This window comes from Pelobates fuscus, chromosome 5 (genome assembly GCF_036172605.1).
Source record: "Pelobates fuscus isolate aPelFus1 chromosome 5, aPelFus1.pri, whole genome shotgun sequence".
Lineage (NCBI taxonomy): Eukaryota > Metazoa > Chordata > Amphibia > Anura > Pelobatidae > Pelobates > Pelobates fuscus.
In genome coordinates, this window is record NC_086321.1 from 153,743,523 (window position 1) to 153,757,773 (window position 14,251).

A 14,251-nucleotide genomic window follows, 5' to 3' on the forward strand; every position below is an offset into this window, starting at 1 on the left:
TGTGGCTAGACATTTCCTGGAGAAACAACACCAACTCTCTTCTTTGAGGCGTGTGGCCATAGACCATATTCCGGATTGGCTGCCTTAGAAGTGTGACGTAGCCGTTACAGACGATTGGCAAAGGCTGTTCCCTAATGCAGGAGCTGTGTCATGGAAGTCAGACGTGCAGACTAGCGATGAGTATACGCCAGATATCAGGGTTGATAGATTACAGCTGATTAGGTGAGTGACCATTGGTTAGCATGTTGTCAGGATATTTATATCGGAAGACATTTTGTACTAAAATAGAAATTAAAAGTGTATATTGCCAGAGTCACTCAGAACAGAGCAGACTCCATTTTGCTATTTTAAGGCTAACAAAGATACATAAAATTTCTATCCCTTCTGTAACCAGCCACTGAGCCTGAGCTAAGGAATGTATTATATAAACAAGCCAAGTGATAAGCAATAGGATGAAATGCTCTGTTTAAATGTTAATGGAATAGAAATAATTCTAAACACAGACATTAGTGACAGAGAAGATTAAGTAATTAATTTTACTTTCTAAATTTTACAAGGTCCCATTGTAAGTAGGGGTGAAATTTAGTTTAGAACTGTCAGTTTTAGAAATTACGATCAAAATCGTTGCCACAAAGACGGAGGCAAACGCTTTGAACTGACAAGTAAATTTAAATCATGGTAGTCATATAGATAAGCCAAATTACGTCAAAATCGTCATCAGGAAAAAGTTAACTCTTTCCTGGATAGGAAGGTTTAGTGAGGCGAGACTGCCCTCTATAGACCAAATACCTAAATTGCAATCTGCAGGTTGACCACACCTTCAGTTTCCTATTGGCTTTATCAACTGATGACGTACAGAGAATCTGGCCCTTTAAAACTTAGGACAAAGGGAAGAGAGAGGTTGGAGAAAGTTTGGGCTTTCAGATTCGGACATGCAGAGAGATCCATGACAGATATTCACTCTGGGACCAACACTCAAGAAACACTCCTGGACACTTAGAATTTTACTCTTACTTTCTAAGCAACAGTTACTTTTTACTATTACTTACATACCTCCATACAACCAATCATACACGCATTCAAGTTCCTGGGACTACCTATTCATCTGATGAGAACATCTACTTAACTGGTAATTATGCTCGTTTTATTTAATTAATCTAAATTAATTAAAAATCTAATAGCATGATATATGACTGGATAAATCACGGTCAGATTTCTATATTTAGAAATCTTCGTTAACTAAAGAATATATAGTTATGAACATTCCATTCTGCAGGTGGAATTAAGAATAATTATATATTAATGTGATATTATCACTTGTTAGCATACCGATGTTTTTATCCAGGTGTATTGATTTGCTGTAAATAAGATAAGATATCTTTTAGGAAAATTAAAATTCGGTTTACAGAATCTGGTAGATTATTCTTATTGGATGGGTCCAGGAAATGATTAATGAGCTGGTTTAAATGTTATTTTAATTGAAAATTACATGAGAATAGGATATTAAATGCCTAGGAGGATCTAGCCAGCATTGAAAGGGTTACTCAGTTGATTTAACTGTTAGCCAAGGTTTTATGGCTATTCGCTGGATGTTTTGCTTTTTCTGTCTGTGAAGTACCCTCATAAATCTTGTCTTGACAGTTGATGCTGTAGCTTTGTACTGTGGATTGTTTTAACATTGCCATTGTATTGCATACTTATGTTATACTAAATATTCACTGATTAATATCATGCATGCTGCCTAATATTATTATTATTTTATTTGTCACAATAAATTATATCTATTTTTATAACAAATTGTGATTTTATTTGTATGGAATACATTTCACTTACATGATAACGATCTCTAAGATCTAAGAGAATTGAAATAGTGGGCAATTCTCGACTGTTTAATATTATCATCCCATAAATATCCGCACAATGTCTTATATATGTTTGTCATTTTATGTATATCTTTTATTGTGTCCTGATAAAAACTCAGATCGGGAGCTGAAACGTTGACATCTTTTGGATCAACTGAGAATTAAAACGGATGAACTAATCCTAGAGTGCCGGTATTTTTTAATTTCTTATATATGTGTAATTTAATTCTAACTGTATTTTGATATTGTATATTTATATCAAAATACACTTAAGGGATTATACCCGACAATCGACACTCACAGACTGCAGCCGAAACTGCTCTTACTCGGGAGTGAATGCTGATTCAGACAGTACCTCTCTCGGGCCTCTATGCCGTCGGATTGACACAACGAGGCTTGCGGTCTCAAGAAACCGAGTCACGGAGAGGCGGCCGCTCTCCGGACTCTTAAGCAAAAGCTGGAACCCCTGTGAAGCTGGCTCCCTCTTGGACCGGTGGGGGTCATCCCAGTCCGCATAAAGAAGCTCCACTTACCTTGCTGACGGCGGGCACTTCTTCTCGCACAAAACCGAGACCCGGCACTCATACTCAAAATGGCGGACACGCCTTCTTCAAGCGACACACAGCACAAGCCGGCTGAGCATGACGGGTGCACCACGCTGGATCAGATGCTGCAGCATTTAGATTAGATTTTTGCCCGGTTCTAGGAGCGGTTGGAGGTGCGTGCAGCTGCGGCAACAGGGGGACAGGGGAGCAAACAGAGGCAAGCGGGAGATGGGGTGCAGGAGGCCCCGTTGCGCACAACCTCCTACCAAACAACCTAGCCACACACGCTTCGCCCACCTGCGCAGAGAGCCAAAAGGGATTCCCTCCCTAAGCATCCCCCAAAAAGGCAGAAGCAAAGACCCCACAAGAAATGACCGTCTACCCAGGGCTTCTGTCCCCTTTCAGAGAGGAAGGACTCGGGCACAGAGATGAGGCCCCTGGCCCGGGGTACAAAGATGCAGGCCCTCAGCAAAGCCAGGGGCAAGCTGGAGGGCAAGTGCAACATCAGCCCAGACTTGACACTGGTGAGCCCCCGGGAACAGAACTCCGTTCCAGACTCGCAACCACGGCCTCCAGAGCAGGTATCGGCTAAGTGCATGTGGACTGCCTCGTCAACCGGCTTCCAGCCATAGCCCATGCTCACACGATGAGAACTTTGTATCTGCCCAGATGTTACCTTACCTGTGAGCTGAATTCTGGTGTCACGTAGCACTCTATGCACAGCTTGCAGAATTCCCCACCCATCAAACAGTTCCTAATTTTAAGCCTCTACTACTCACATACATTACCAATGTTGTCTTGCAATTTGTTCCTGAGTATTTTATTTAGAGATGTTGCCTTAGCCGGAATCACAAAACTTACTTACTTTCATCTCTATGTCTAGACATAAATCAATGCTTACTGTACCTAAGGTTAAGAAACTCCCTAGCCATGGAGATTTAGCATGCCATTATACCTCCACTCTGGGTGATTTTCCTGTTATAAAAAGTGCATTATGATTATCGGTCATATAGCCAGCAGCATCTGCATACATGTAGTCAGAGTACCTAACTACACATTACCTAACCTTGTATGTTTGCATAGCTACATAGATTATATAAGTTAATTCTCTATTTCTCTGCGACATCTATGCCTTGCTAGCTTACTTAAACAAAAAGAGAAATATAACTGTTGAATACTTGCTTCTACTAAACACAATTGTGCCTGACTAATGTCACAACTTGTATTACATACTGTACTTCTATATACCTTGACACCGCTGTTGTGGCATACCAAGGCTGTTTGTTAATTTTGTGCAAAAAAAATATAAATAAAAGGATTCATTAAAAAAAAATAATACACTTAGAATTAAATTATATATATCTATGTATATAAAAATAATACGAAATATACATATGTCCATATTCATAATTACATAAATAATTTCATAAATATACACGTAGACTTCAAATATATAAATATGTATATATATTTAAATTCTATGTGCATATTTATGTGATATTTTTACATAATTAAGTAATTTTATCGATTGCAATTTGGGGAACCTGCATGACAACCCAGGCCAAAAGTCCAGAGAATTTAATTTGCTCGGACTATATTTAACCCTGTATCTTTTTAAGACACCCTAAAGCCTGTACATGGGGGTACTGTTTTACTTGGGAGACTTCACTGAACATAAATATTAGTGTTTCAAAACAGTAAAACATATCGCAGCGATGATCTTGTCAGTGAAAGTGAAGTTTTTTACATTTTTCTTACACAAACTGCACTTTCACTGATGATATCGTTGTTGTGATATGTTTTATTGTCTTGAAACACTAATATTTGTGTTCAGCGAAGTCTTCCGAGTACAACAGTACTCCCCATGTACAGGTTTTACAGTGGTTTTGAAAGTTACAGGGTCAAATGTAAGGCTTGATTTTCCATTTTTTCACATTGAAATTTGCCAGATTGGTTATGTTGCCTTTCAGAGCGTATGGTAGCCCAGGAATGAAAGTTATCCCCATGATGGCATACCATTTGCAAAAGAAGGCAACCCAAGGTATTGCAAATGGCGTATGTTTAGTCTTTTTTAGTAGCCACTTGGTCACAAACACTGGCCAAAGTTAGCGTTCATAATAGTTTTTTGCATTTTTAACACACAAACAAATATAAATGCTAAATTTGGTCAGTGTTTGTGACTAAGTGGCTACTAAAAAAGTCTTGACATCCCCTATATTGAATACCCTGGGTTGTCTACTTTAAAAAAAAATATGTACATGTGAGGTGTGATTGAGATTTATGACAGATAACAGTGTTACAATGTCACTATTGGTACATTTAAAAAATATATATATATTGAAACTGCAATGTCTTACTTGTACTTATAGCCCTATAACTTGCAAAAAAAAAAGCATGTAAACACTGGGTGTTTTTAAACACAGGACAACATTTTGAATCTATTTAGCAGCTTTCTTCATTAGCTTTTGTAGATGAGTAAAATATTTTTCAAGTAAAGGGCAAAAAACTAGTTATTTTTTCATTTGTTCACCATATTTTTAATTATTATTTTTTTAAAGTAAATTATATGACATGATACAAATAATGGCATGCACAGAAAGCCCTTCTTGTCCTGAAAAAAACAATATATAATTTGTATGGGAACAGTAAATGAGAGAGAGGCACATTACAGCTAAACACAAACACCACAAAAGTGTTAAAACAGCCCTGGTCCTTAACATACAACATGGCCAAAACAGTCCGGTCCTTAAGGGGTTAAAATTAAACCAGCTTACTGGGGCTGTCAGTTTCACTTTATTTCAGGCTTTCTAATGGAAACACAATTTAGCTGCTCAGTTTGGAGCAGTTGAACTTTTCAGTTTGGAGCTTATTCCATAAATCCATGCTTGGAAGAGGATTATGAGATTTGTTCAGGCCCCACAAACCAGAAGGAGATGCAACTGATTGGATTGTCTCATCCTGGTGTGAGAGCTGCAGACAGACCCACTAAACAGTGCACTGAGTAACTTATCTTATTTAAAGTTAAGATCAGAAGACATTAGCCCCAAATTTGTTAGATCAATAAGGAACCAAATGGCACAAGCAGCAATTGTCTACCACTGTCTTCCGATGATTATATCATAGTTTATTTTTATTTGTTTCTGTGTTCTTTCAATATATTTAAAAAAATAAAAAGTGGTGTGGTTAATTGTCAATTACATCAGTTTGTCTCCTGTTTACAGGTTTTTTGGAGAGTCTGAAAAATTTGCTATATGACCAAGACTCAACTATAAGAGAGAAAACAACAGAAATTTTCTACACCATGGCCGGCCACTCCATAGGAAGGTAGGTGTCATTGTATATAGCAGAATGTGTTGATTTCAGGTCAACCTATAGTAAAAAGCACTAAAAATGACTTCCTTGTGATAGATGTATTGCCAGGTTGTAAGTTTCATACCTGGAATTTATAGATCAGTAAAGGAATTCAGTTATGTTGAACTGAAGTCGTGCACGCTGCGAGGAGATTGTTGAGAGATGTGTTAGACATTTGCTTTGCAATACGGTTTACTTCTTACGTATTTTAGCACACAGTGTTTAGTGGGATACTCTAAGCAATTTAACCTCTATAGCTCACTTTACTGGTTATGGTTCAAGCAATGTTTGGGTACCATAAATGATATGGCTGTCTGTTCTAGTGGTTCCTGACTCTTGGTGAGTCCCCATGATATTTTGAGTTTCACAGATGGCATAATATATATATGACAGGGCTCAGGTAAACTGTAGCAGCACTACTTTCACCTGTGCAGGAGTCATTGTTCTATTTAAAACCTGGCAAAGGGCCATGAAGCAAATTTAATGCATGTAAATTCGGTTTCTGTGTAAATCAGGCGTATTCATACTTGATGAAAAGTCAGAATTCTTCTGAAAAATACAGTTAGGTCTGGAAATATTTGGGCACTGATCCAATTTTTATAATTTTGGCTCTGTACATCACCACAGTGAGTTTTAAATGAAACAACCGAGATGCAATTGAAGTGCAGACTTTCAGCTTTAATTTAAAGGGTTGAACAAAAATGTCATAGGAAACATTTAGGAATTACAACCATTTTCATGCACAGTGATCAGGTGATTTACTTGGCCATTGCAGAATATTCCACTTCTTTGTTGTAAAAAACTCCTGGGTAGGGGCGGGGCTTGACCGCCATAGTGGTCAGAAGCACGGGGCGCAAGCTCCTGCCAAACATCGCGATTTCAGTGTGTTTATCGGGGTTAAATACTGTACCTATCACCATCCTGACTCCACTGCCAATGTCTGGCAAACTCCAGACACGTTGGGTGCTGTCCCTGAGATTTGCTACTACGGAAATCTAGCGGCTACAACCTCCTGCTCCTTTCGGCCTGGTGTATACTTGTGACGGGAGAAACGGACGAATTCTCCATCTGGGTCTGCCAGGGCATCCTTGTGAGAATGCAGAGCCCCGTACTCCTCCCCTCCCCCCCCCCCCCCGGACCGGTGGAGGTTATCCCGGTCCCCACTGGGCAACATATGCTCCTGTACAAAAGCCTGAAAGTGTGGAACCTCTACACCGCGTGGCATACCTAAGATGGCCGTCGCATCGTAACCTCAACTAAGCCAAAAGGACCAGAGCTGGATGGACGTCTTTAATGCCAAGTTTGAAGCAATCTGCCAGAGATTCTGGCTGCATACCCGCGACTGGTCTGCACAACGTACTCCTCCAGCTGCTAAGTCCCATGCTGCAGACTCTTCTACCCACCCTTCTTCTGGGCTGGGGGCCCGCTTGGAGTAACCTTCCAGCCGCCGTCCATACACCCAAAAGGTCGCCCGCGGGTCGGTAACCCCGCGGCTCTGGATCCTGCCACTTTGAAGTGGAAGATTCATTCTGGGGCCAAAGGTATGGGGACAAGTGGCGCTGCAACCTCCTTTCTGTCAGTCAAGGGGAAACCCGACGACGCTTGCTACAAGATGTGAAGGAGAGTAAGGAAGATAAACCTGGTGTGGAGCGGGATTCTTGCTTCTGGCCCATATGCGGCATAGTGTGACTTCTGGCAGTTGAACCCTCAGAATATCATGATCTTTGCCATATCAGCATAACAGCAATATACACTGAACAAAATTATAAACGCAACACTTTTGTTTTTGCACCCGTTTTTCATGAGCTGAACTCAAAGATCTAAGGCTTTTTCTATGTACACAAAAGGCCTATTTCTCTCAAATATTGTTCACAAATCTGTCCAAATCTGTGTTAGTGAGCACTTCTCCTTTGCCGAAATAATCCATCCACCCTCACAGGTGTGGCATATCAAGATGCTGATTAGACAGCATGATTATTACACAGGTGTGCCTTAGGTTGGCCACAATAAAAGGCCACTCTAAAATGTGCAGTTTTACTGTATTGGGGTATTCCGGGGGGGGGGGGTCTGAAAACCAGTCAGTATCTGGTGTGACCACCATTTGCCTCACGCAGTTCAACACATGTCTTTCGCATAGAGTTGATCAGGTTGTTGATTGTGGTCCGTGGAATGTTGGTCCACTCCTCTTCAATGGCTGTGCGAAGTTGCTGGATATTGTCAGGACCTGGAACACGCTGTCGTATACACCGATCTAGAGCATCCCAAACATGCTCAATGGGCGACATGTCTGGTGAGTATGTTGGCCATGCAAGAACTGGGATGTTTTCAACTTCCAGGAATTGTGTACAGATCCTTGCAACATTTGGCCATGTATTATCATGCTGCAACATGAGGTGATGGTCGTGGATGAATAGTACAACAATTGACCTCAGGATCTCATCACGGTATCTCTGTGCATTCAAAATACCATCAATAAAATTCACCTGTGTTCATTGTCCATAACATACGCCTGCCCATACCATAACCCCACCGCCACCATGGGCCACTCGATCCACAACATTGACATCAGCAAACCGCTCACCCACACAACGCCATACACGCTGTCTGCCATCTGCCCTGTACAGTGAAAACCGGGATTCATCCGTAAAGAGAGAACACTTCTCCAAGTCGATTACGACGATGAACTGCAGTCAGGTCGAGAACCCGATGAGGAGACGGTTTCTGACAGTTTGTGCAGAAGTTATTTGGTTATGCAAACCGATTGTTGCAGCAGCTGTCCGGGTGGCTGGTCTCAGACGATCTTGGCGGTGAAGATGCTGGATGTAGAGGTCCCGGGCTGGTGTGGTCTGCGGCTATGAGGCCGGTTGGATGTACTGCCAAATTCTCTGAAACGCCTTTGGAGACGGCTTATGGTAGAGATATGAACATTCAATTTACAGCAACAGTTCTGGTGGACATTCCTGCAGTCAGCATGCCAATTGCACGCTCCTTCAAAACCTGCGAAATCTGTGTCATTGTGCTGTGTGATAGAACTGCACATTTTAGAGTGGCCTTTTATTGTGGCCAGCCTAAAGCACACCTTTGCCATAATCATGCGGTCTAATCAGCATCTTGATATGCCACACCTGTGAGGTGGATGGATTATTTTGGCAAAGGAGAAGTGCTCACTAAATCAGATTTAGACAGATTTGTGAACAATATTTGAGATAAATAGGCTTTTATGTACATAGAAAAAGTCTTAGATCTTTGAGTTCAGCTCATGAAAAATGGGGGCAAAAACAAAAGTGTTGCATTTATAATTTTGTTCAGTGTATGATGTTCTACTTTAAGTCTCCCTTTTACTCTGCTTCTTTCGGTTGCGTTCTAACCCAGTGGTATAAGAGATCTGATATTTAGGTATATGTCTAACGTGCTTTCCTTTATAAGCCCCAGTGGTTATTTCTCAGGTGCATGGCTGGTGTGTTTTTGGTCTGGCATGTTTTGAATTTAATGGTACCCTTCAGGTTTAGCTAGTAATGCTTGATTTATGCCTACTGGTTCACTCTACTCCCCCTCTGTCTACTTTTACAAGGTTCAACTCCGTGTTCCTATTCAAAAACAACAAGCATAGCATTGCTATTTTCTTGCATTCTATACCAGTCTATACTAATCTGTATAACCGAACAGATGTAGTTGGAATTGTTAAGCCTAATAAGCCAGATGTTTGTTTACTGACTTGGGGCCTCCTATGTGTAATAAAATTTTAAAACTGCATGCCTAGAAGTTTCCATCTACTAGTTTATTTTGAGTAAAACGATTAGACATGCAAGATTAGCCTGAATAGTATATACCTTAAAATGTACAATATCTTCAAACTGTCCAATTGTTATGATTTGTTTTATCTTGACCTTACCTATGTTGTTTGGACATTGTAAGTTATGTTGTTATACTTCCATGCTCAACCAAAAAAAAAAAAATAATAAAAAAAAACATAACTCCTGGGTAGCTTTCGCAGTATGTTTTGGGTCATTGTCCATCTGTAAAGTGAAGTAATTACCTTGCAGGGTTAAGTCCTCCTCTTGTGGCTGTCTTAGAACATGAAAAGTGTTTTAAATGACGCTGGACGCCCTCACGCTATGCATGAGGACCTCCAGCGTCACTGAAATCCTCATAGGAAAGCATTGAATAGGGACATCGGCGCTGGATTCAGGTAAGTGTCTGAATGGGTTTTAGGGGAGATGTGTTAGACATTGGCGCTGGATTCAGGTAAGTGTCTGAATGGGTTTTAGGGGAGATGTGTTAGACATTGGCGCTGGATTCAGGTAAGTGTCTGAAGGGGTTTTAGGGGAGATGTGTTAGACATTTGCTTTGCAATATTGTTTACTTCTTACGTCTTTTAGTACACAGTGTTTAGTGGGATACTCTAAGCAATTTAACCTCTTTAGCTCATTTTACTGGTTATGGTTCAAGCAGTTTTGGGTACCATAAATCACATGGCTCTCTGTTCTAGTGGTTCCTGAATCTTGGTGAGTCCCCATGATATTTTGAGTTTCACAGATGGCATATTATATATGACAGGGCTCAGGCAACTGGCAGCAAAGCATGCTTACTGTAGCAGCACTACTTTCATATGGGATGGGGGGTGGGAGGGAGAGCGGCACTGCAGGGTCCTGCAGTGCTAGGAAAATGGATATGTTTTGCTGGCACTGGAAATGTAACTTTAAATTATTTTGGCAAACAGACAAAAGAACAAACAGTGTCCAAATATTCCTGGACCCAACTATATATTTCAAACCCATTTTAAACGAACATCTTAAGCACCATAATCACTAAGCCAGTGCTCCCAGCTTAATTTGTCAAACTGTTTTAGAACAGTTTGCAACTTACTTGGGTCTCCATGTGCCAGCATCACTGGTCTTCTCCAGCAGGAGAAGCTGCATGTTTTTACTGAACTGAGTAGGTCCAAAACAGGAACCCAACTCATTGAAAGCCCAGCTGATAATCTCTAAGCCTACAAGCACGTAGATATAGACATCCAGTGGGACCCAGGAAAGGTTCCACAGATTACTCTAAGTGGGTACCAGGGGACATTAGCTGACATAACCACCATAGTGTGCTGTTGTGGTCATGGTTTAGCATGTTACTTTAAATTGTACTTGTAATGGTAGAAAAAGAATGTATTTAACCCCTTAAGGACTAAACTTCTGGAATAAAAGAGAATCATAACATGTCACACATGTCATGTGTCCTTAAGGGGTTAAACATCTATACATTTCCTTTTAAGTTAAAGAGAACCTCTTATGACTAGTTCAATTAATGTGTTATGATGTGAAAAGCCTTCTGTCCCTTTAAAAAAACAAAACCAATAATACATACAGCTGAAGCCTTAGACTTTACAATCCATAGTAGTGCATATCCTACGATATATATCCTAACAGGTCCATAAGAGCAATGCATCGTGGAATCCATGTAACAAAAGAAGGCATTGTTGTATTTTAGGGAAGGCATCTTGCGAAGTGACATTATCATTGCCCTATCCCATCTCCTGGATGATCCTGTTGATATCTGTAGAAGGAACATGCACCAAACTTTTGAGATGCTGTCTGAGCTCCCAGCAGGTAAGAGACCCACAGGACAGTTTCTTACTGTAGTACTTATGATTGTCATAGTAGGAGCCTTCTGTTTTACTACATTCATTCTTTGTTGAAGCTAATTTGTAACCCATCACCAAATACTATGTATCTAATGCAATATATGTGAAAATGTCCTATGTATCACTGCAAGTTAATAACTGCAAGAGGAAGGAAGTTTGGACATAGGATAGGTTATAGAGGAAAGTAACGAAATTGAGATCAATTGAACCCTGGATGGAACACAAGAGATGGAATACATCAAAGTATTGGAAGTAGGATAGAAGAAACATGGAACAGTATGAAGAAAGAGGAAAAGAGGGATAAAAGGGTCAGGATAGTGAAAACAGAAATAAAAGTAGCAATGTAGAGATGTGTTGAAAAAAACAAGATCGCCGTGAGATGAAGAGAAGGAATAGTGTTGAGTAAACAAATGAAAAAAACATGATGCAGATAAAAATAATGTTTAAGGAAGCAATATGTAATTGGAAATTAAATGATCAACTACGACAGAAGAGTACCGAGAAACAAGGGCATAGACCAAATAAGGAACGGAGAAAATAAAGACAAAAGAAAATTCAGAAGGTATGTGAAAGGACATTTCTTGGCTAGTATTTTGTTTCAAATACGTATCCTTTCCAGTGCAGAGGAATAAGTAATGCATTGCTGGTAATATGATTTTGTTGATTATGTTGTTTTTTTGTTTTTTAAATGTACATTTGAGCTTCCATGCAGCACTGAACTCCATAATTCTGCCCAGACCGAGGTTTCCCCTATCCATGGTTAAAGGGTTACAATACTTATTATACTGTTTTGCTCAATTTTTAAAGATACTTTATTTTCTCTTATCAAGTGTAATTCTTAAACTTATACTCCAAGACTAGAAACAACTCTAGCTTAATGTAGCAGCTTCGGTGTATAGATCATGTCCCTACTATATCACCACTCACTTCTCTGCCAATTAGGAGTTACATCACTTTGTTTATGCAACCCTTACCACTCCTCCCCTGCCTGTTATTTACACAGTATCCTTACACACTATCTATCTAAAGATTTAATTTTCCCTAATGCATTTAATTTAGAATTTATTATCTATTTAGTGTATTTATGGGGTATTTAATTTAAAATGTATTATCTCCTGCTCTGGTAATTGTCTGCTAGAACCTGCAGAAGCCTCCTGTGTGTGATTAAATTCAATTACTAGAGGCAGGTGATAAGCACTAATAATATAAACATACTGAGCTGTAAGATCTGATTGAAAATGGTGGCTGTGTCAGTCACAGCCAGATGAAGTGTGTCTTGGGCTGCGTAAACTGAAATACAAGTGATTTAACTTATAAATGGCAGAGAATTGTGCAGTAAGAATGCCGGGGCCTGATCTATACACCAAAACTGTTTAATTAAACTAGTCATTTTGGTGCTTAAAATGTAAATTTCAATCAAATTCATTATCCTCCTTTAATTATAGATTATGCTAATGTAGGGTACATATAATCTTAATTTTCATAATGACAGAAGGCGAGTATTTTGCATAACGTTCTTTACTTATGCCTCCAGCAGCACAAGTCAATCAAAAAAACGTTTAAACCAATCAGAAACAAGCATCACATCTATATAAAGCCCTGACAGGCATATCCCTTCCTTTTTCTTTGGTGCGAAAACAGTCTATGAGAACGTCAGGAAACATGACGAAAACTTGAATAACTCGGATAAGCGAAACTTGGGCCGGATCGTGAAATGATCCTGTTTGTCCAATTCCGGATCCATGAATGACAATTACACTGCAAAGAACAGAAACAAGTGAAAGGTGGTGGAAAGCAACGTTTGTCCACATATTAAACTTAATTCACTTTAGTCGTTTTAATAATTTACAATATAATCTAACTGATATGAAATTCCTAGACTACATAACCACAATATAAAGGTATTAACATGCAAGACATCTGATTATAAAACCATTAATACTATACAAAGAACCATCCTTTTAGTAGAAATCGTAGTAATATGAGAAATGTAAACAATGCATGTAATAATATCACAAGAGTATAGGGAGGGAAACCCAGGGAGGGAAAATACTCGCCTCCTGTCATTATTAAGATTATAGGTACACTACGTTAGCATAATCTACAGTTTTATTACATGACAGGAGCATTTCTATTTTGCATTTTTATCGCTATGGCAAAAACGAAAAGGACACGTGCAAAGTCTGGCAGACATAAAAGACTCTGAAGGTATCTTCTCTGGTCCAATCCGCCGTCTGTAGAATATCAGCTAGGGAGGCCCCCGCCGTGAAGGCACGAGAAGCGGCTACCCCCGAACAGAGTGAGCCCCGAAACATGACTCCACCCCCGCTATGGATAAAAGCCAACTTACCCATCTAGCCAATGCGGTCGTAGTGACTGACTTGTACGGTTTGGTATAAGAGACCAAAAGTTGACCTGATCGTGACGACCGAATGGGAATAGTAACTTCTACGTAGTGAAGCAAAGTGTGCACGACAGAGAGAGGGGGAATCCCTGGGAAAAACTGGTATGATGCGGATGATGAATCCGTCTGGGGATACCGAAAATCTGTCCACATCGAATGCTCGAACGTCCGAAATATGACGAAAAGACACCAGAAATAAGAGCAATGTGAGTTTGGCTGATAGTTGTCAGAGCGAGAAGTCCGAGTTATCCGGTCAAATGAGAAGAAAGCGAATAACCAAATCTACGTCCCACAATCGATTATACTTTGGAGCCGGGGGTCTGGATAGTTTGATACCCTGTAATAAGCGGCACATCAAAGGATCCTGTCCGATCAGAATGCCGTTAATCGGAACGTGTGCCGCCGAAATAGCCGAACGTATCACATTAATGGAACGATACGACCGCCCTGTTGTAAA

General features: G+C 40.0%; 1 protein-coding gene across 2 annotated transcripts in view; it reads left to right on the plus strand.

Annotated features, from left to right (window-relative positions):
* RSPH14 (radial spoke head 14 homolog) overlaps positions 1 to 14,251 on the plus strand; it is a 243,814-nt gene that overhangs the window by 41,601 nt on the left and 187,962 nt on the right. For both annotated transcript variants that reach the window (XM_063454530.1, XM_063454529.1), the window contains exons 3-4: positions 5,629 to 5,731; positions 11,237 to 11,355. In XM_063454530.1, coding sequence (XP_063310600.1) covers positions 5,629 to 5,731; positions 11,237 to 11,355 — 222 coding nt within the window. The remainder of the gene's footprint in view (positions 1 to 5,628; positions 5,732 to 11,236; positions 11,356 to 14,251) is intronic.